The sequence below is a fragment of the Sorex araneus genome, chromosome 5 (genome assembly GCF_027595985.1).
Source record: "Sorex araneus isolate mSorAra2 chromosome 5, mSorAra2.pri, whole genome shotgun sequence".
Classification (NCBI taxonomy): domain Eukaryota; kingdom Metazoa; phylum Chordata; class Mammalia; order Eulipotyphla; family Soricidae; genus Sorex; species Sorex araneus.
In genome coordinates this window covers 24,731,362-24,752,619 of record NC_073306.1, presented here as the reverse complement: position 1 = coordinate 24,752,619, position 21,258 = coordinate 24,731,362, and the positions used below count along the sequence as shown (strand labels likewise).

Below are 21,258 nucleotides of genomic sequence, written 5' to 3'. Positions count from 1 at the left end.
TCCTGCACAGTATAACAACAGATGCTTACATTATTATCTGAACTCAACCAATTTAGACTACAGAGTCATAAACAATGTAACTCATTGTCCTATTCATTGTGCAGACAATGGCTATTTCTCAATGCACTCAGTCTCCAGGGCCTTTCCCCAGAGTGAAAACAGAACTCAGATATCTCACACCAGTAGTCTGATGTGGAAAACAATGAAGACATGTATTAGGTAAACTGACAAGCCTGGGACCTGAATACCCATGTTTTATTGGCAATAAAGAACACAACAAAAATACATCAGTAGCTCTGTTTCAAATATACTGACTAAAAGCCTATCTAAGTAAACACTTTTGTAAAACAATGACATAAAGGACACCTCCACATATCTATTATCAGTCTTAGTAAACATCATTGTTAAAATTCAGTTTGGTTTGTTCAACAAACATAGTTTTTTATTTGCATTAACATAGGTTTATAATGAAATAAACTCTAGTATAAGTTGAACTACTGTTTTACTAGAAATACATGGATGAATATTCAAATCACTCATATCTGAGGGCTAAAATTGGGGAGGAGCCCTCTTTTTTTCTTATTACTTCTTATATTCCCTGCCCCATTTTCCTTGTGGTATCAGGGAGGACTGTACCCAGGACCTCCCACATACAAAAAAAAAAAAAAAGGCATGTAGTCTACCACTATCCCCGGTCCTGAAAATGGGAATCTTTTCAATGTGAAATTATAAAGATATATCCTGAGAAAAGTGGGGGTGGGAGGATAGAGAGCACAGAGGTTAAGGCACTTTTCTTGCATCCTGTCAAACCTGGTTTGAATTCCTGGAACCACTGAGCACTGCCATAAATGACCCTAGTACAGAGCTGGTAGTAAGCCCTGAGCATCTTTTGGTCTTGTCCCCAAACCAAAAGCAAATAAAGAAAATTTAATAAAAAAATAAATAAGTTTCTGCACAATCACATTTTTTAAAAAGGAAGAATAATATATATCAGTATCTTACATTTAGAACCAAAGACTGGCTTAACATACATAACACACATGCACACACACGCATATGCACGTGTGCACGCGCGCACACACAACACACACACAACACACACACACACACACACACACACACACACACACACACCCTCTATTTTGCTGAAGCAGAATGTGACTTAAGCAAAAGATAATATTCATTAATGCCAGTATTTCTCATTGATCAACTATCATGTGCAAGGCATGGCTCTAGATGATGGGAACACAGCATTTATAATACAAGGAGTATTTATTTTATAGGGTGACAGAAAAACAACAGATACACATGACGACAGTATCTAGTTTGTCACATAGTGGTAAACGTTATGAACAGAGTTGAGGGAATAATTGTAGGAGGGAAATAAGGGTACAGTTTTAAGTACTATAAGCCTCAATAGGCAAATAATCTAGGTCTAAAGGAAAGAGGGAGTCACATGCACATAGTGTGAGAGAAGCACAAGAGAAGTTGCAATAACTATGTTGAATTCATTCTGACTTAACTGAGGAATAGCAGACAGTCAATGCAGCTGGAGAAGAATGAGGAAGGAAGAGGGTAAGTGTTGATTTTGAGAGGAATCAGAAAAGTGAACAGATCATATATGACCTTAAGTATTCCACTTAGTGATTTTCCCTAGTTTAAAATTAAGATATAATTCATATATAGTAAAATGCATCCTTTTAAATGTATAGTTCCAAGAGTTTTGACAAAGGCACACAATTATATGCTCATCATCAACAATCAAGGTCGTCAAAATGTACAATCTTTCATTTATAAACTAAAAAAGTACTAGCCTATAATATATGATAAAATGATATAGTTAATACTATTGCATATTTGAAGTTAAGAGAGTAGATCTTAACTTTTCACCACACTTTAAAATTTTTCTTTTTTTGATATCTATATAAGATAACATATGCTACCCAAACTTACTGGGGTAATCATTTCATAATAGGCATGTCACTACACTATACATCGTAAATTTACATAGTGCTATATATCAATTATATTTCAATAAAAATGGAAAAAAATGAACTATGAACTATTTTACTACCCCACAAACACTTCCTTAGCTCATGCCTGGTTTTCCTCCTTCAAAAAGTTATATAAATATAAACATTAATGTCATATCTTTTTGATTTTAGAGTAATCGATGTTGAAGAGATCAGCAGTTCCTTCATATTTATTGCTCAGTAGCATTCCATTATATACACATTCTATAGTTTTATTACTCCTTCAGCTGAGGTAAATTTGAATTGTTTCAGTTTTATAATGACTACATAAAGTCACTATAACCATCTTCATATAGATTTTTGTTTGATAATGAGTTAGACTTCTGAGTCATGGTATGTATATGTTCAGCACTGTAAGAAGGCACTAAGCAGTTTTGCAACAAAAATGCATTATTCTGCCATTTCCATGATTAGTAAAAATTCCAGTTGCTTTTCCTTTTTTACCAGTACATGATATGTCTTTTTAGTTTTTGTAGTCACTGTAATTATGCTACTTTCAACAATGCCAAGAGTGACCCCTGAGTACAGAGCCAGAAATTACCCGTGAGCACTGCTAGGTGTGGCCCCAAGCCCCCAATAGATAAAAAATAAAATTAAAAAGTCATTGTAATGGTCTGTATCTACTGTTTTTTTAAAAAAAATTATTATTTTGAGAGGGGGGAGGGTTGGGGGCCATTTGGGCACACCGAGTGGTGTTCAGGGCTTATTCCAGGTTCTGAGCTTAGGGATCACTCCTGGCAGACTCAGGGGATCATATGGCACACTGGGATCGAATCAAAGTTGGCTGTGTATAAGTCACCCTACCTACTATACTATCTATCATTCAGGCCCTTCTGCTATGGTTTTAATTTGCATTTACCTAATGTCTAAGAACACTGTGCATCATTTCATGTGCTTCTCTGTCTTTGTGTGCATCTTCTTTGATAAAGTACTTGTTTAAATATTTTGCCCTTTCAAAGACTTTCATTATTTGTTTTATTAGTGAGTTCTGAGTTTTCTTCATGTATTCTGGGTATCAGATATTTGACTTCCAGTCTGTGACATGCCTTCAAATATATCTGATGGCTTCCTAAGCAGTGCTCAGGGTTCCACAGGTCCTTAGGTGATTCTCAGTCAACAAGGCCAGAGAGTTCAGTAGTAGGGTCTGAGGATGAAGTGCAGCTCAATCATGATAGTGCTGCAGACCACCAGGGCCATCCTCAAAGTGCATGGGGAGGGACCTCCAAGGCTATGCCCAGAGATGCTCAAGAGGCCATGTGATGCTGAAGACAGAACAGGGATCCTGGCTGGGACATAGTACAGCAGGCAAGGTGCTTGCCTTGCACGTGCCAGACCTGGGTTTGATCCTGGCACCACATAGGGTCCCTTGAGAGCTGGAAGAAATGATCTCTGATTGGAGAGTCAGTCATAAGCCCTAAGCACGTCTGGGTGTGGCCCTCAAACAAAATGACACACACAAAAAAGCACTAAGGTACTGTGCTCTTGTGTTATCTCTTTTCAAATTTTCAGTTGCTTTTTGAACAGCAGAGGTTCTTAATTTTGATGAAGTCTAACTTTGATAGGTACTATTTTATGGATTGTGCACTAATGTTAGATCTAAATCAACTTTGCTTAACTCAAGGTAGTAAGTAATTCAATTGTGCTTTTTTCTAGAACTGTAAGTGTGGGGCCTACACCTGGCAGTGCTTAAGAGGCCCTGTGGTGTATGGAAGGAACACTAGACCTCTACATGAATCATAGTCTCCAGTCTTCACTGGAAGTTCTAAAACTTATTTTGTGTTAAAAATTTTTTTGCACATGCTTGTCTATTAATAGTTACAGTATCATTTATTGAAAAGGCTATCATTCTTATTTGAAATGCCATTGAGTCTTTGTTGAAAATCAATTGACTATACATATGTGAGTTTATTTCTTTACTCTTTCTTCTGTTTCATTGACTTATGAGTCTATTCTTTGCCAATTCCCAAAGTGTCTCGGTTATTTTATGTTTTAAACTCTGGAAATAAAAAAACCCAATAAAACAAAAAAGAAAAACAAAAAAAAAACTCTGGAAATGTAAGTCCTACCATTTTATTCTTTTTCAAGATTGCTTTGGCTATCAAAGGTCTACCATCTTGACTGGCTAAAGAAACTTTGGTACATCTACACAATGGAATATTATGCAGCTGTTAGAAGAGATGAAGTCATGAAACTTGCTAAAAAATGGATAGACATGGAGAGTATCATGCTAAGTGAAATGAGTCAGAAAGAGAGGGACAGACATAGAAGGACTGCACTCATTTGTGGGGTATAGAATAACATCACAAGAGGCTGACACCCAAGGACAGTAGATACAAGGGCCAGGAGGACTGCCCCATAGCTGGAAGCCTCCTTCATGAGTGGAGGGGAGAAAGCAGATGAAACAGAAAAGGGATCACTAAATGATGGCTGGAGCAATCAGTCGGGATGGGAGATGTGTGCCAAAAGTAGATAATGGATCAAACATGATAACCTCTCAGTGTCTGTGTTGCAAGTCATAATGTCCAAAAGTAGGGAGAGAGTATGGGGAATATTGTCTGCCATGGAGGCAGGGGGAAGGTGGAAAAGGGGGGGGGGTATGCCGGGGATATTGGTGGTGGGGAATGTGCACTGGTGGAGGGATGGGTGGATCATTGTGTGATTGTAACCCAAACATGAAAGCCTGTAACTATCTCACGGTGATTCAATAAAATTAAAAACAAACAAACAAAAACAAAGGTCTACCATCTTTAACTTTTTGAAATCTATGTCTTTCTCTATCTCCTTTCCCTATTTTTATTGTTGATATGATCAGAAATCACACACACATACTTAGTTTTGGTGCTGGGGGTCCCGTAGGACAGCATCCAAATGGCAACGCTTCTGGAATATCAGTCCGTTCATGCCAAACATATGGTTTCACACTTGCAGGTGGTCTGCCACTGAGCAGCCCCTGAAGTCTTTCATATAAATGTTAAAATCAGCTGGTCAATTTCTTAACACTGCAGAAATTTTGATTGGAAATCATAGTAAAGATTTTAGCTCTATTTTGAGATATGAAGTCACTGCATTTTTTAAAAAAGTGACATGGTATGTCAAATGTTTTTAAAAGAAGGCTGGGGGAGGGAGGGAGAACTGGGGATAATGGTGGTGAGAAATGTACACTGGAGGAGGGATGGGTGCTGGATCGTTATATAACTGAAATCCAATCATGTAAAACCTTGTAACTGAGCATCTCATTGTGATTTAATAAAAAATAAAAATAAAAACAGAGAATTTTATAGGAAAACAAAACTGAAAGCATGAATTCAAGTTGGGAAGCTACTAAAACAACACAGAAGGTGACAATGTGACTTGAAAGAAGGTGGTAGTGATAGATTTAGATGTACTTGAATTTTGAATATATTTTGAGGATGGCTGAGCCAATAGGAATTTATCTTTACTGAGAGGGAAGTCAGTCATTCCAATGCTTTGAGCTCAAACAACCTGAAAGATTTTCTACTTATTAAGGTAGGGAAGACTGTAGAAGTAGAGCTATCTAGATGAGGAGAGTAAAATCAGTTGTTCAATTTAAAACATGTTAAGTTTGTGAAAATGATCATATTACCATAATTTCTAGAGCCAAAATTCAAATATGTGACTTTTAAATATGCAGAACAGTTTGTATGTTGTGATCTGGACACCATGTAACTAGAATTTCTAATCTGTTTAGACTAGAATGGTTCTTAGTTCATACAATAACAGCAAAATATTTCAAATTGGATTGATTTAAGAAACTGGTTAAAAGATCTCTTTAATGCTAATATATATGTATATATATATGTCTTGGAACATACTCATTAACTAGTTATAGAGATTCAATTAGAAAATGTTTGTAAAATGTTCAGGAGAGTGTAGGACAAACTGATTGCTCAATAGATGGTGAAGATGATGGCAGGGATAGTTATCATTTTGGTCCAGAGTACTGGAATAATCTTCAAGAAGTAAATGATACAGAATTAAATCACACATATAAATATAAACTGGTGTTTGACCAGTGATGCTAGTCAAACCCAGGATCCTGTACATGCAAAGTGTGTACTCCAGTCCTTTCAGCTATCTCCTTGGCCTATACAAATTTTAAAAGCAGTTTTACTTTAATAATCTAGTCATAGTCCTGCCTCATTGAAGATAGAGCCAACAGAACTTGCTCATTAATCCACTGCTTCAGCCACACATTATTTCAAGCGCATGAAAGAATACCAGACAGGAACTCTTGTTCTACTTTTACCAGGCAAAGGTTAGGTAAGAATTTTAAAATAGGCTTTTAAATCCTGCTATTATCTCACTTTTTTTCATCTGTAACATGGTAACGATATCTCCCTTACTATTTTGCAGGTGGTTGTGAAGCTCAAATAAAAAACCTAAAGGCAAAATGCCAACGTTTCTAATGCCATTGTCTTCTGTTCTGTTCTCATTTTATGGTATTTAACATTACTCAGTATATTGTACCTGGTAAAGCATCAAGGCATACAAAGAAACAATTTGGGTAAAAAGGCAAAAATACAACCTTTCCCTTTTCTGTTTCCTGAGTAAGTCCTGATGTCTTTTCCCCTTTGTAAACTGTTAACCCATTCCATGCCTACTCTTCCATCCATCCAGTCATCTACTGAGTGATCCAAAACACTCTACTGTGTCATCTATAATCATCAAACTTTATCAATCCCCCAAATCCTCTCTGTGAAATCTCTTATTATGGTCATGCAAGTAAAAAATTATCCCTTAAAATATTTTCAGCACTCTGTGTCATTTCAATGTTTTTTTTTTTTTTGTAATAAACAGTATCTTTTCTTTTTCAGTCACTACTTGCCTGTATTAAACAGTGAGTTCCTTAAGGGCAGAGGCCATGTCTCATATTAAATGAAAATGAGTTCCTGATTTAGTAATTTTCAGAAAGAAGGAGAGATGACATATATTTGGTGAGTATTGACTGAACCAAATACTCAGGAGTCAAAAATACTAATTGAAAAAAAAATACTAATTGAATTCTTCTCTACTAATCAAAAGTTCAATGGGGTCAGGCAGACAACTCAGGAGTTAAGGGTGCATGCCTTGCATATGTACAGATCCATCTTTAATCCCTGCTAGTCCACAACTTCCAAGCATCACCAGATGTAGCCCTTCTTCTGGGGAAGTCCTGGAGACCACACTGCTGGTCCTGCACACTGTCACCTCATTTGGCCCTAGCTATGATCCATTTGGTCTGTTTGGCCAAGTATCACTAGGAGTGGACCTCAGGTCACCTGAATGCTGCTTGGTAGAACCCTCCCAACCACCTCTTCCATCAAAAAGGGGAAAAAAAAAATCCTTCAGTGACCAAAAAAAATATTCAGGAAATCTTTGAAAAGTTATGTAGTTTACACATTTCTCTAGTTACTACAAAATCCACCCTTTATGATTTTTGGTTTTGAGATTACAACAAAACCTTTAATCAGGAGCCATACCTGTTCCTAGGGCCACATCTGGCAGTGCTTGGAGCACTATATGTAATGCTGAGATCTGAACCACTTGCTGTAGTCATATTCAAGGCAAGTGCCTTAATCTCTGTACTTTCTCTCTAGCTCCCAAATCCACCTAGTAAATGGACTGTCAGGGGCCAGAGAGAGAGAGAGAGAGAGAGAGAGAGAGAGAGAGAGAGAGAGAGAGAGAGAGAGAGAGAGAGAGAGAGAGAGAGAGAGCGAGCTCAACAAGTAAATGCATGCTTTGCATGTAAGTGCCCAAATCAATATCTGGAACCCCACATTCCCCCAAGTACTTCTGGGAATAACCCCTTAGCAGAGAGCTAAGAGTAGCTCCTGAGGAACACTTGGTGCACAAAAACACAAACTGAAAAAGGGTGAGAGCTGCCATAAAATTGCAGTTTCAGTTTTTGCAATGATGCCTTTGATTTTTTTGTGCTTCATAAATTTGCATTAAAATAAGGAAGTTAAATTAAGCTGTCATACATTACTTGCTCTTAGAGTTACTAGATTTAGTTGGGATTATCATAGGAAACATTGCTCAAAGGTCATAGTGCTTGAAAAAAAATCTAAGCAATTTCCAAGACCATTTATCTGATATCATAGACACAGTGAAACTTATAAACAACCATACTTTCCTTTATTTTAGTCCAAGACCATCAGATAATTAATTTTATGGTTCACTTAAGCCCATATACAGAAACCTACCTATCATATGCACTTAGTTCTTGTGCTACATTATCTGCTGTCAAGACATTAATCTTACCTTCTGTTTTTATCTTCCTTTGTCTGCCATTTGTACTGATATCACTATCCTTCCTCCATCCCCTGCCTCCAGACCAAGTGGCAAGAAATAAATCCTTTTAATATTTATAAGTAGCAGAGAATATTTATGGGTGACCTCCTCTGTACAGACTTTGGTTTCTTTCCAAATATGTTCTGATTTCTCTGAGTTCACTAGAAGTGAATTTATTTATATGTTAACCTGAAACTAGTTTTAGAAAAAGTAAATATGTAATCAGTAAAATAGAGGAGATTGTTGTTGTCACTTGATTTTTTTTTCTTTAAAAGTCTTCTTTCACAGATGAAGTCTGTGAAATTTGCATATAAATGGATCAACAATGAAAGTATCATGTTAAGTGAAATGAGTCAGACAGAGATAAACATAGAAAGATCACACTCATCTGTGGAATATAAAGTAACAGAGTGGGACACTAACAGCCAAGAGTAGTAGAGATAAGGACTAGGAGGTCTGCCCCACAGCTTGGAAACTGGCCTCACATGCTGGGGGAAAAGGCAGCTGAGATAGAGAAGGGAACACCAAGTAAAGGATGTTAGGAGGACCCGTTCGGGTTGAAAGATGCAAGCTGATAGTAGACTATAGACTGAACATGAAGGCCACTCAATACCTCTATTGCAAACTACAACACCCCAAAGGAGAGAGAACAAAAGGGAATGCCCTGCCACAGAGACAGGGTGGGGTGGTGGGGGATGGGATGAGGGTGGTGAGAGGGATACTGGGATCATTGGTGGAGGAGAATGGGCACTGGTGGAGGGATGGGTAAACGATCACTGTATGACTAAAATGCAAACACCAAAGTTCATAAGTTTGTAACTGTACCTCACAGTGATTCACTAATAATATATATATATATATATTTTTTGCTTTTTGGGTCACACCCAGCGATGCTCAGGGGTTACTCCTGGTTCTGCACTCAGGAATTACTCCTGGCAGTGCTTGGGGGACCATATGGGATGCCGGGGATCGAACCTGGGTCGGCCGCGTGCAAGGCAAATGCCCTACCCGCTGTGCTATCGCTCCGGCCCCATAAAATTTTTTTTTTTAAAAAGTCTTTCACAGTCTTTCTACTTCTCATGACCAAAGACTGGATCAAAATATGGTCTTCCTAGATTTTACTAATTTCACTTCAACAGTTTCCACCAGGCAAAATGTGGCTACTAAGGAATTTCCCTCTAACCAAAGTGATTCGACTATTCAATACTTCATTTTTCTAAAGGATATTGAAATACTGGAGATAATCAAAATAATAAAACTAGTCTTGTTTCTCAATATAATTACATGGGTTAGGATTTCTGGTTAGAAGGGGATGCAGTGTTACTGTGAAAAGTCAGGTGACTTGGCTTCTGGTCCAGGTTATGTCTAACCAGTTTGGTGACCATAGGCAAACTGTATAATCTATCTGGGTCTCAGTTTCTTCATAGGTTGTGCAATACCAGCTTTTCACAATGAGAAGTTTATTGTATATTTGTATGTTGAAATATGTTAACTGATGTTCCATGAAAAAAAGGATCAAATAAATATGGATAAAGGGCTAGAGAGATATTATAGCAGGTAGGGCACTTGCAATGCACAAGGATGACCGGGTTTAATTTACAGTACCTTATACAATTCCTTGACCCCTCCAGGAGTGATCTCTAAGCACACAGCTATGAATAAGCCCTGGTCACAACCGGATGGGTCCTAAATCCTCCCCCATCCAAATAAAATAAATATGGATAAGACTAAATTTAATTAAGTAGTAATTTATACATAATTTAATTTCTTAATAGTGGGATTTATTAAGAGACTTTTATTTTAACTTCATGAGGAATGAGGGTGAAGTACTTAATATAGACTGAACTTTTTCTGGGGAGAGTATGTTGATGGACAAGTTTAAGTAATGACTAGTCTGCAAAATATGACTTCCTGTCTCTACATCCAATTCTCTCACATGTTGACAGTTGGAATATATACTGAGGTATGCTAAAGGATATTTATGGGGTCTTTGATGAGAAAACAGGCATTATTTACATGTAGAGGAAATTTTTTGACCCAGGATATATTTGGTAAATCACAGGAAAAAGTACATATGCTACTAAGCTCTAAATCCAAAACGTAAGTGAGCTCTGGATGTGTGTGTGTGTGTGTGTGTGTGTGTGTGTGTGTGTGTGTGTGTGTGAGAGAGAGAGAGAGAGAGGGAGAGAGACAGAGAGAGAGAAAGACAGAGCATGAAGATAGTCCTACATTTTGTGTGAGTGCTGAGAAAAATCAAACTTCATACGTGAGAAGACAAGAGTGTTTTGTTTATTTTTGGGCTAAACCCAGCTGTGCTCAAGAAACACTCCTAGCACAACTCAGGAGACCATATGTGGTGCTGGGGGTTCAATCTAGGTCTGCTGAATGTACGGCAAGTGCCTCATCTGCCATTTTAGCTCTCTGGCCCTTATTATCACCTACAAGGGGGGCAGGGCTACATCTGTATCCCTACCCCTAATATATTTGGGTAAGTAGTAATTATTCAAAAATATTCGCAAAATGAGTGAATGAAAAGTTTTTTTATATTACTACAGATATGGCATGAAATCAGGGGAAGGAAAAATCAGTCAAGATGAATTAATTTCTATTTTTTAAGGGCCCAGTGCAAGATGTTGTAGACTAACCAATAATGCCTATTGCTGGGTAAAGTGAAGCTTGAAAGTGGATAGAGAAAAATGCAGCCTTCATATTCTTACCATGGATGATACCCAGGAAGGGGAGAGTATTAGGAAACAATAGGAGAAAAGGACTGAAAAAGAGACAACATAAACTAGGGTGACAGCAAGTTTTCTAAGGCTTCCTTACATTCCTTACAACAAATTAGGAATGATTCATTTTTTTTTCTTTTTGGGTCACACCCAGCGATCCTCAGGGGTTAGTCCTGCCTCTGCACTCAGGAACTACTCCTGGTGGTGCTTGGGTGACCATATGGGATGCTGGGGATTGAACCCAGGTCGGCCACATGCAAGGCAAACACCCTACCTGTTGTACTATCACTCCAGCTCAGGAATGATACTTTTAAGGCTAAGTCTACATTCTAACTTGACTGCAGGAAAAGTGAAAGGAAGAAAACTGTTGGATATTAACAGCCTCAATATTAAAAGTAATGAAAATGAGCCCAGTTTCTGAATAACTTTTGTAAAAATTAAGCATGCCCTACCTCACGTTCCTCTTCTTGTTCTTTGCGAATCTGTTCCAAACGAAACTGTTCTGCCATCTCTCGCTCATGAGCTTCTCTCTGTCAATAAAAAAAAAAAAAAGTGAGTCAGTATTCAATAAACATGGACTCACTTTAAAAAGAAACAAACATAACAACACAAAAGAGCTCCTCCTTAGCTTGGCCAAGAGGTACATAGTGGTAATGAAAGTGCCTCTTTCTGTAACAAGAAAGGAAATAAGCATTAACAAAACATTACTCTCAGATTATATTGGATTTCTATTTAAACATTGGGGTAGCTCTGAATAATGTGTCACTAAAGATGCTTAAGAAATCTTCTCTGGTGTTTCCTTCTGGCCATTTCTGCTATCTGGTCTTCTGGTTTCTGGCCTACCATGTTACATATCTAATCTCCAAGTTCTGTTCACATCAGACTCCATAATGCACCTGGACTTTCTGAATCTTACTGCCAGTGCATATTCTTACTGTACTCTTCCACTTTTTCTTTATTTAGTTCACAGAAGCAATCCTTCTGTGCAACAAGTGATCAACCTGGGTTCAATATCCAGCGCCTTACATGGTCTCCTGAGCCAGCCAGGAGTGATTCCCTAAGCAGAGAGCCACGACTAAGCTCTGAACACCACCAGGTGTGGCTCAAAAACAAACAAACAAACTTGCTAGGCTGGGCTGGAAAGCTAGTATAGGGATTAAGGCACTTGCCTCTAAGTACTGCTAGGAGTGATCTGGGACCACATAGCTGGGAATAAACACCCTCACCCCCACCTCCCACTTTCCCTCCCCAATGGTACTGTCAGAAGTGGCCCAAACTTCCCCAACCCCAAATTGCTGGATTTTATCACAGATTGATTAAAAAACAAAACTTATACTAACCTGTTTTTTTTAGGTTTTATTTTATGATTCTCTCTAAAGTAAACTTTATCTTGTCAAAAGGACCATAGTTGGATCGGAGTGATAGTACAGTGCCTAGCATGCGGCTGACATGGGTTCGATCCCCTGCATCTCATATGGTCACTCAAGCACCGCCAGGAGTAATTTCTGAGTGCAGAGCTAAGAGTAACCCCTGAGCATCGCTGGGTATGAACCAAAAAAGCAAAACCAGGGATAGAATTTTATTCTGTTAATCTAATTTTTTCCATTGCAAACACATTTTTAGGAACAAAAATAACAAGAGTACTTTTTTAAAAAAAAGGGGAGACTTCTTAGGACTGAGCTTATTAACCTAGAACTACCTTGAACCAAACGTACCTTTGCTCTGTCGGCTTCAAGAGAAAGGCGATAGGCTTCATCTTGCTCTCTTTTCACATTCTCTCTGGCTTCACGTTCATCCTTAAAAAGAAACGTTTCAAGTGCATTTTACCATATGTTTTTAAAGAAAAAAAAGTCAAAATAATTCCTCTCTTATTCCTCAAGAATTAATAATTAGACGAGGTACATTTTAATGTATGGGATATAAACAAGCAAATAAGATAAGCAGCATGGTATATATTATACAGAAAAGTGAAGTAAGCACTTACAAATGGTGTGACCTTGGGTAAGTTAGTGAACCTCTCAAAATACTATTTGTCTCACAGTGTTCTGAGAGTTAAATACAATAGTATATAAACTGCCAAGCAAAGCACCTAATTGAGTCTATTTTCATATGACTTGTTATGTTCTCTTTTCTCCTGATTTTTTCTAAGACAAATTTAGATTGTCAGCACCAGGATTAAGGATTGGGAGAGCAAAAGACAAGGGCAAAATCCCCTGATCTGCATAGAAAAAGCTGAAAGCAAAAAACCCTGTTTTATTTATACCAGTAAAGCTTGGTTATCAAAAGAGTATATCCTCACACCATTCATACTTATGAAGTGTTTACCTAAGTTGAAAATCTTTTACAATATTCTTAGCTTCTGAAGTGACAAGACAGCCTGCCTATATTTAAATCATTATCTCATATGAAACTGATAGATGATTCATGGGCTGGGGAGCTAACTCAAGGCTGGAGCACATGCTTTTCATGTAGGAGTTCCAGATTCCATTCCTAGTACCACAGGGTTCCTTGAGCACTGTGTCAGAAATACCGCAGCACTGTCAGGTAGAACCTCAAACCAATAAAAATGAAACAATACTCTAACACAGGTTAGTTCAACTACCAAAATTTCTCATTTTAAATTCTTGAGTATAAGCAATAAATATATACTTTAGTATTTATCCTCACACACTTGTATACTGTAAAATGTATATTCCCTTCTATTTTGTGAATTAGACTAAATTATATAAAAATCATGAACATTACTATTTTTATCTATAAAAATGAAAATTTCACATGATTTAACAATGCTTTAATTTTTTTTCCTCTACCAACTATTTTTCTCAGTACTGAAATTATGTTTAGATCTGCCACTGGTGTTCTCTCTAATGTCTAAGACTTAGCCCCTTAAAGCTAACACACCTTTTAGTTTCAGTCACTGTCACTGTCATCCCGTTGTTCATCGATTTGTTCGAGCAAGCACCAGTAACATCTCTCATTGAGAGACTTATTGTTGCTGTTTCTGACAGTGATTCAACTAATTCTATAATCTTTTGTATAATCAGTAAATGTTATTTATTTCCAAATCTTCTATAAAATATAAGGAAGATTTAGATGTTGCTTACCTGAAGTTAACTGCTAAGCTATCTATGGTTGAAACAAACATTGCTTATCCTAAGAGATCACTAACAGTACAAATAATTCATGTGATACATGATTACAAATGAAGAGAAGTGGGATTAAAAAAACTACTTGGGGGGCTGGAGTGATAGTACAGTGCGTAGGCCTTGCATGTGGCCAACCTGGGTTCAAGCCCTGACATCTCATATGATCCGCTGTACACTGCCAGGAGTGATTCCTGAGTGCAGAGCAGAACCAGGAGTGACCCATGAGCATCCCTGGGTGTGACACAAAAAAGCAAAAAGCAAAAACAAACCAAAACAAAAAACCATTAAAACAAAACAAAACCAAAAAACCCTACTTGGTTGGGCTGAGGTTATACCTCGGTAGTACAGTTTCTAATTCCATCCCTGGCACCTGTACCCCGAGAAACAAAACAAAAACAAAAAACCCAACCTTTTTACACAGAGATTTTTTTCACTGTCACTGTCATCCTGGTTGCTCATCGATTTGCTTGAGCAGGCATCAGTAACATCTTCATTGTGAGACTTGTGACTGTTTTTTTTTTTTTTTTGGCATTATTGATTACGCCACTGGTAGCTTGCCAGGCTCTGCCGTGCAGGCGAGATACTCTCAGTAGCTTGCCGGGCTCTCTGAGAGGGCAGAGGAATAGAACCTGGGTCGGCCGCATGCAAGGCAAACGCCCTACCCACTGTGCTATCGTTCCAGCCAGAGATTTGTTAAAATTTTTATTTTAAATATGCATAAATATAATTTAAACATAATTTAACTAATTCCAAGAGAGTATTTCCCACTTTGGTCTACATACTACGGATTTGCTATTATCAGTGATAATCAGTCTCATAGGACATAATTTATATATTTTCTGTACATTCTTGTGTTTGTCTACTTAATGACTCTGTAAATTTCTTTTTGCCTATATATTCGTATAAAGTGACCACCTAATAGGTCATTTGGTCATGAGTGACCTATATGTGGTATGTAATGTCCTTTATTTTTTTAAGTTACTGAGGAGAGATAATAGGATATTTGTTTAAGTCCTAGCCTTGTCAGTAAGTTGTGTGGTCTGAGGTAAATGTTTCCTTTTCCGTTATTTTTAAACAAAAGGAATGAACTTCTAAGGTACTTTCAAGGTAAAAAGAAATGTTGATTGTTTCCAGTAAAAGTCAAGAAGTAAAAAGATAGAGCTCATCTACAAAGTGGCTCATCTGAGTCAATGAAATTGAGTGGCGAGGCAGAAACGACCTGTTTGACAGAGTGTACACACAACAAAAGGGCCTTCTAAGAGCTGTCACAGCCGGAAGCCCTTTGAGCACAACTATAGTTTATAATAAAGGCATCCTAAGTAAATAGCTCTGTTTTAAAACAGACTTTTGCACAGATAGATATGAAAGGCCATGAAGTACAGGGATTTCTGCCACAAAATGTGGCACCTGTTGTGAGAGGACTTCCTGAACCTGCTAGTGTGCTTCCTTTCCTCCCCTCTCTTCCTTTCATTTCCCTCTTACAATTATTAAGTAACACCATTGTTTCACTTTTTAACCAGGCATGATGAAGCACTGGGAATACACAGGCAGGGCAGTTTAACAGGATAAGACAGTAATATTCATGCTTGTACCACCAAGCATGCTTGGACTATTATCATTTTATCATGTCTCTTGATTTACTGTAGAGTTTAGTATTCAAGCTTTACATTACTTCCCTTTTCTTAAATAATGTTACTTTTCCAGAAGGAAGATGTCTTATTGCACTATTTCTATCTGTCCAAAACTTGCTGGGTCACATAGTACAGGGATTAAGAGGCAATTGCCTTGCCTGTGGCTGACCCCTGTTAGACCTGGGACCACATGTAGTCTCCTGAGCAGTGCCAGGAGTGATCTCTCATCACAGAGCCAGGTGTAAGCCCTGAGGACAGCCAACCAATGCGGCATCAAAAAAAAAAAAAAAAAAGTATAATTAAAAAAATAATTAAATAAAATAAAGTTAAAATGTCATTCTAGAAAACAGAAAATACAGTAGAACAGCAGAGTTTAAAAGTATAAATAGTCAAATGAAATACTCATTTTAATTTTCCCTTGTGAGCATCAAACCTAGTTTGAATTCTGACCATTACTATCACATGTGACTTGAAAGAGATAAATTTTGAGAAATCATCATCCTCCCAACAGTTTGTGTGTGAATGTTACAGGGTGTTATGATCACGTAAACCCAGATGATACTATTTCTGGGTATCTAGAATCTATGGCACAGGTTCCAAAGACCCTGTAGGTATACCACGGTATGGTCCCTTATTGACCAATGCATCTAACATCAGGATTATGTAACATGACTGAAAGCCTCGAAAGAAGCCTGGCTTCTTAAAAAGCAAGAACAGGAGTAAGAAAATAACCTTCCGATAGAGAGTGCTAGATCCAGTACTATCTTCTTGTAACATAATTTGCATAAATAATAACTTGTTAGGTAACTTCATGCTGATGACTGGGCATATTGCCTAGCATATAGTAGGTATTTAGCAAACATGGATTGAATTGAACTAGGAAAACAATTAATGCACTCTTTCTGAATTATCAAAGCAGGAAATCTAGTCCCCAACGTTTCTGTAAGATTCAGTGATGTTATAAATAATCTGATATTCTAAAATAAGTAAATGAGTCTATATACCTTCAATATTCAAATATTTTAAATTGGGTTAAATGAAAAATAAAATCCTGGTCGATGGCATTAAAACACTTTTCCTCCACTTTTTTTTTAACATTAAAGCACTGACATTTACAAAGTTATTAATAGTTGAGTAAAAAACACTTTTAAAAAAAATAATTTAAGGGGCTGGAGTGATAGCACAGCAGGCAGGGCATTTGCCTTGCACATGGTCGACCTGGGTTCGATTCCCAGCATCCCATATGGTCCCCTGAGCACCGCCAGGAGTAATTCCTGAGTGCATGAGCCAGGAGTAACCCCTGTGCATCACCAGGTGTGACCCCCCCACACACCAAAAAATTTTAAAGCCAAATTAAAAAATTTTGTCTCTAAAACAAAGTGTGTATTTTCTAAGTAAGCACTTAGTATGAGAACAGAACGAGAAGAGATTTTTAGTAAATAAATTCTATTACTTTGTGTGGACCTGCAAAGAAATATTTGGGGGCTCATATGAATGATATTGGATTGAATTCTTGTGCTTGTCCTGAACCATGAGCTATCTCCCCAATCAAAGTAAAAAACAATTAACTCTTAAAGTGACAAATTCATTAATTCACCAGAAAAAATGTAAGAAATTGTCGTGACTTCTTTTTTAGTTTGGGAAGTGGAAGACTTTCTTTTAAAATAATTTTCATCCCGGGGAGCTAGAGTGATAGCACATTGGGTAGGGCGTTTGCCTTGCATGAGGCCAACCTGGGTTCGTTTCCCAGCATCCGATATGGTCCCCTGAGCACCACCAGGGGTAATTTCTGAGTGGATAAGCCAGGAGTAACCCCTGTGCATCGCTGAGTGTGACCCAAAAAGAAAAAAAATTTTTTCATTCTGGGCTGGAATGATAATACAGCAGGTAGGATACTTACTTTGCATGTGCTGACCCAGATTCAATCTGTGGAACCACGTATGATCTTTCAACCCCCACCATTAGTGACCACTGAGTGCAGAGCCAGAAGAAAGCATTGGCAGGTGTGGGTAAAACCCCAGCAAAAACCAGAAATCAATTTTTTTTTTTGGTTATCATATGGTTTTCATTTTCTGGAACTGGAGTTCAGACTGTATTTCTTGAAAGTTTCCTTAGGGCTACAGACTATTCTGATAACCTTATTTACAATTTATGATTTTAAAATAAAATCTCATATTTTAAAAATATCAGAATTAAGACATTTCTCAAGAAGAGTGAGACAAATGGCTAATAAGCACATAAAAAGATGTTTAACATCATTAGGAAAATGTACATAAAAACTATAGAGATACCACTTTACACTCAATACAGTTACAGGTGTAAGGTGCTCACTGCATCATTATTCATAATAGTCAGCAGGCAGAAATATGTATAAGAATAAACACCAGCAGGTATATTCATAACTTGGAAAATTATTCCACCATAAAAATGAATAACATGCCAAAATGTGGAGGAACCTAAGTTAAAGAAACTGGACACTAAAACATTCATGAAAATAATACTCGTGATCAAAATTAGAGGAAAATCATATGAGCTACTATCTTGGTAGTTGTAGTGTCAGTAATTAACAAAAAAACTCTCTAAAGTGAAACAAGGGACAGGAAATTTTTTCTTTCTCCACTTTAAGTGTAAATGACATTTGGAAAGATGTATTAAATTGGCATTCAGAACTGCACTGCCTGATAGCCTTGGCTCTGTGTGGTACTGGGGTCTGGACATTCATACTCTGGCCAAATAACTTGGATTCTAGTCACCATCCTTTCCTTGACACACAACAGTGAAAAGGTCATGGGTCTCAAATATAAACAGACTTGATTTGAGTGCTAGGTTTGCCAATTAATTTCTGTGGCACTTTAGAGAGAAGGTTCTTGACCTCTTTTAACAGATCAATTTTATCTCAAAAATGGGGAAAATACCTCATTAGTAGACTATTGCAAGTTGAAATAAATTGACAAATACATATCACTTAGCACAGTATCTAGGACTGGAATAGGCATTTTATGAGATATCACTGTTATCCTCATCAACCTAATAGTAATAATTCTCTTCCTTCTATTAACTAAATGTATAACCTCTAGTCCAATCAGTTTAATTTCTCTGAAAATTTTCAAATGACTGCCTAGGCAGATCTGGGACAAATCACTGCTCAGTGAGAATATATGTTTTTGTATGTAAATTGGCAGTGGTAAATGAGGGAAGAGAAGGTTGATGGGCAAAATGCTGTGACCATGAGCCTCATTTGTTTGAAGTTTCTTTCCACTATTTCCTTGGATAGTATCAAGTCATTGTCAGTGTGTCACCATTGTCAGTGTAGTCCAGGGCCCAAAGTGAAGACAGAAGAGGTGTAGTGCACATTCAGTGCCATATGTAATTCAGAAGAAAAGCGTTATTACACTGTACTATATGTTTCAAAAGTGTGGTGCCAGAAATTAGCATGCATGAAACATGATTAAAAAAACCCTAATGATCAAAAGATCAAAATAAAATAAAAAGTCTAAGAAAATTTTTTATTTTCCTCATGATTATTCTGATTTTTTAAAGTATCAAATTTTAGAAAGTCTTTTATTTTTTCTATTTGGTGAGCCTACATAGCTATTCTAATAAATATATTATTGTAGGTTATATGTGTGCGGTGGACTGGAGCGACAGCACAGCGGTTGAGCGTTTGCCTTTCACTCGGCCAACCTGAGTTCGATTCCTCCGCCCCTCTTGAAAAGCCTGGCAAGCTACGGAGAGTATTGAGCCCGAGCGGCAGGGCCTGGCAAGCTACCCGTGCATATTGGATATGCCAAAACAGTAACAATAAGTCTCTCAATGAGAGACGTTACTGGTGGCCGCTCGAACAAATCCATGAGCAATGGGATGACCGTGACAAATGTGTGCGGTAGGCAGATGAGAGGAGGTTCTTTTTTGTATGAGCCTCCATCCAGGTGGAGGCCTTAAATCTGCTCTACTTTAGGCGGGCTGAAGCTGTGAGGATCAAACAGAAGAGCACACCGTAGAACAGGGCTCTGAAATGTACTAAGGGCTCTATACTGGTATTTTGTTGAAAGAATCAGGAATGACTTAGAAGGCCTTGTCCATTCTGTGGTAAGAATGAATCCGTTTACTCTCAGTTATTTGAAAAAAAAAGCTGAAATCTTGCCATTTGTGGCAACCTAAATGGAACAGGAGGGGACTCTGTCAAGCAAAGTCAGTCAGGAGAAAGACAAATACTGAATGATTTCACTCTAATGTACAATAAAAAGAAAAAAAGAAAGCAAAAGAACAGCTGACACCAAACTAAGATAAACCTTCGAATCATGTCTGCTGAAGTGAGATTAGCAGATGGGAAGGAGAGAGCAAAGGGTAAAGGGAGTTCTGTGGGCTGTGGTGGAGGGTTACTGGTATTTTGGTAGTGGGTCTGGTGTAAATTTGTAAATTTGTATTCATAAAACGCACATGGTGTTCTAAACCAACATTTCCCCCCCCCCCAAAATTCCTTGGCACTGGGGTGTGATTTATTATGGCAGATTTTCTTCTGTAAGAAGCTCTCATTTCCTTGTTAATCAGTTTCCAATAAGTTTTTGCAAAGGAAGATGTAGTATTAGTGAATAGTCCTGTCTGTATTTTTTCTAAGACTTTCAATCCTTTAAAGTATTATATTCCACAGTATTTAAAGCCCTTTCACATATGATACTCACAATAATTAGGTTGGCTGGAAAGGGACTTTATTTCCATTTAGAGATGAGGAAACTGAGATTCAGAAAGGTTAAGTGATTTTCCTAGGGTCACACAGCCTGTGAGAATGCAGGTGACCTATTACCTCATCAAAAGCTCTCTCTACTTGCATGTTTATTTTGCTTCCCACCTCTTAAATTTCTCCGTCTAAATACTGTAAATATTGTCCTTGAAGCAATTTAAGAGATAGTCATGGGATAACTTTGGGGGATGCAAGAAAGTTTCTACTTGCTGAGTGAACTGAAAAGTTAAAACAAATATAGGTTCAGCTTACTTCATAGAATCTTTTTTTATAATTTTTAAATTTTTTATTAGTGAATCACCGTGAGGTACAGTTACAAACATACGAACTTCGTGTCTGCATTTCAGTCATACAATGATTGTTTACCCATCCCTCCACCAGTGCCCATTCTCCTCAACAAATGTTCCGAGTACCCCTCCCATTACCCTCACCCCGCCTCTGTGGCAGGGCATTCCCTTTTGTTCTCTCTCATTTTGGGTGTTGTGGTTTGAACAGAGATATTGAGTGGCCACTGTGTTTGGTCTATAGTCTACTTTCGGCACATTACTTCATAGAATCTTCATAGAGAGGACTGATTAAAAAAAATGCATGTGTAACCTCCACCCTTAATATTATACTGCAGAGTTTTCATCATCTGTTTATATGTCTAATTCTTGCTTCAGACCTTAATCAAATTGACAACACTTT

The 21,258-nt window shown here is 37.6% G+C and overlaps 1 protein-coding gene across 1 annotated transcript in view; it reads right to left on the bottom strand.

Annotated features, from left to right (window-relative positions):
- Positions 1 to 21,258, bottom strand: part of FAF1 (Fas associated factor 1) — a 373,466-nt gene that overhangs the window by 41,530 nt on the left and 310,678 nt on the right. The window contains exons 16-17 of the mRNA XM_055139161.1: positions 12,769 to 12,849; positions 11,506 to 11,583 (exon numbers count right to left, since the gene is read on the bottom strand). Coding sequence (XP_054995136.1) covers positions 11,506 to 11,583; positions 12,769 to 12,849 — 159 coding nt within the window. The remainder of the gene's footprint in view (positions 1 to 11,505; positions 11,584 to 12,768; positions 12,850 to 21,258) is intronic.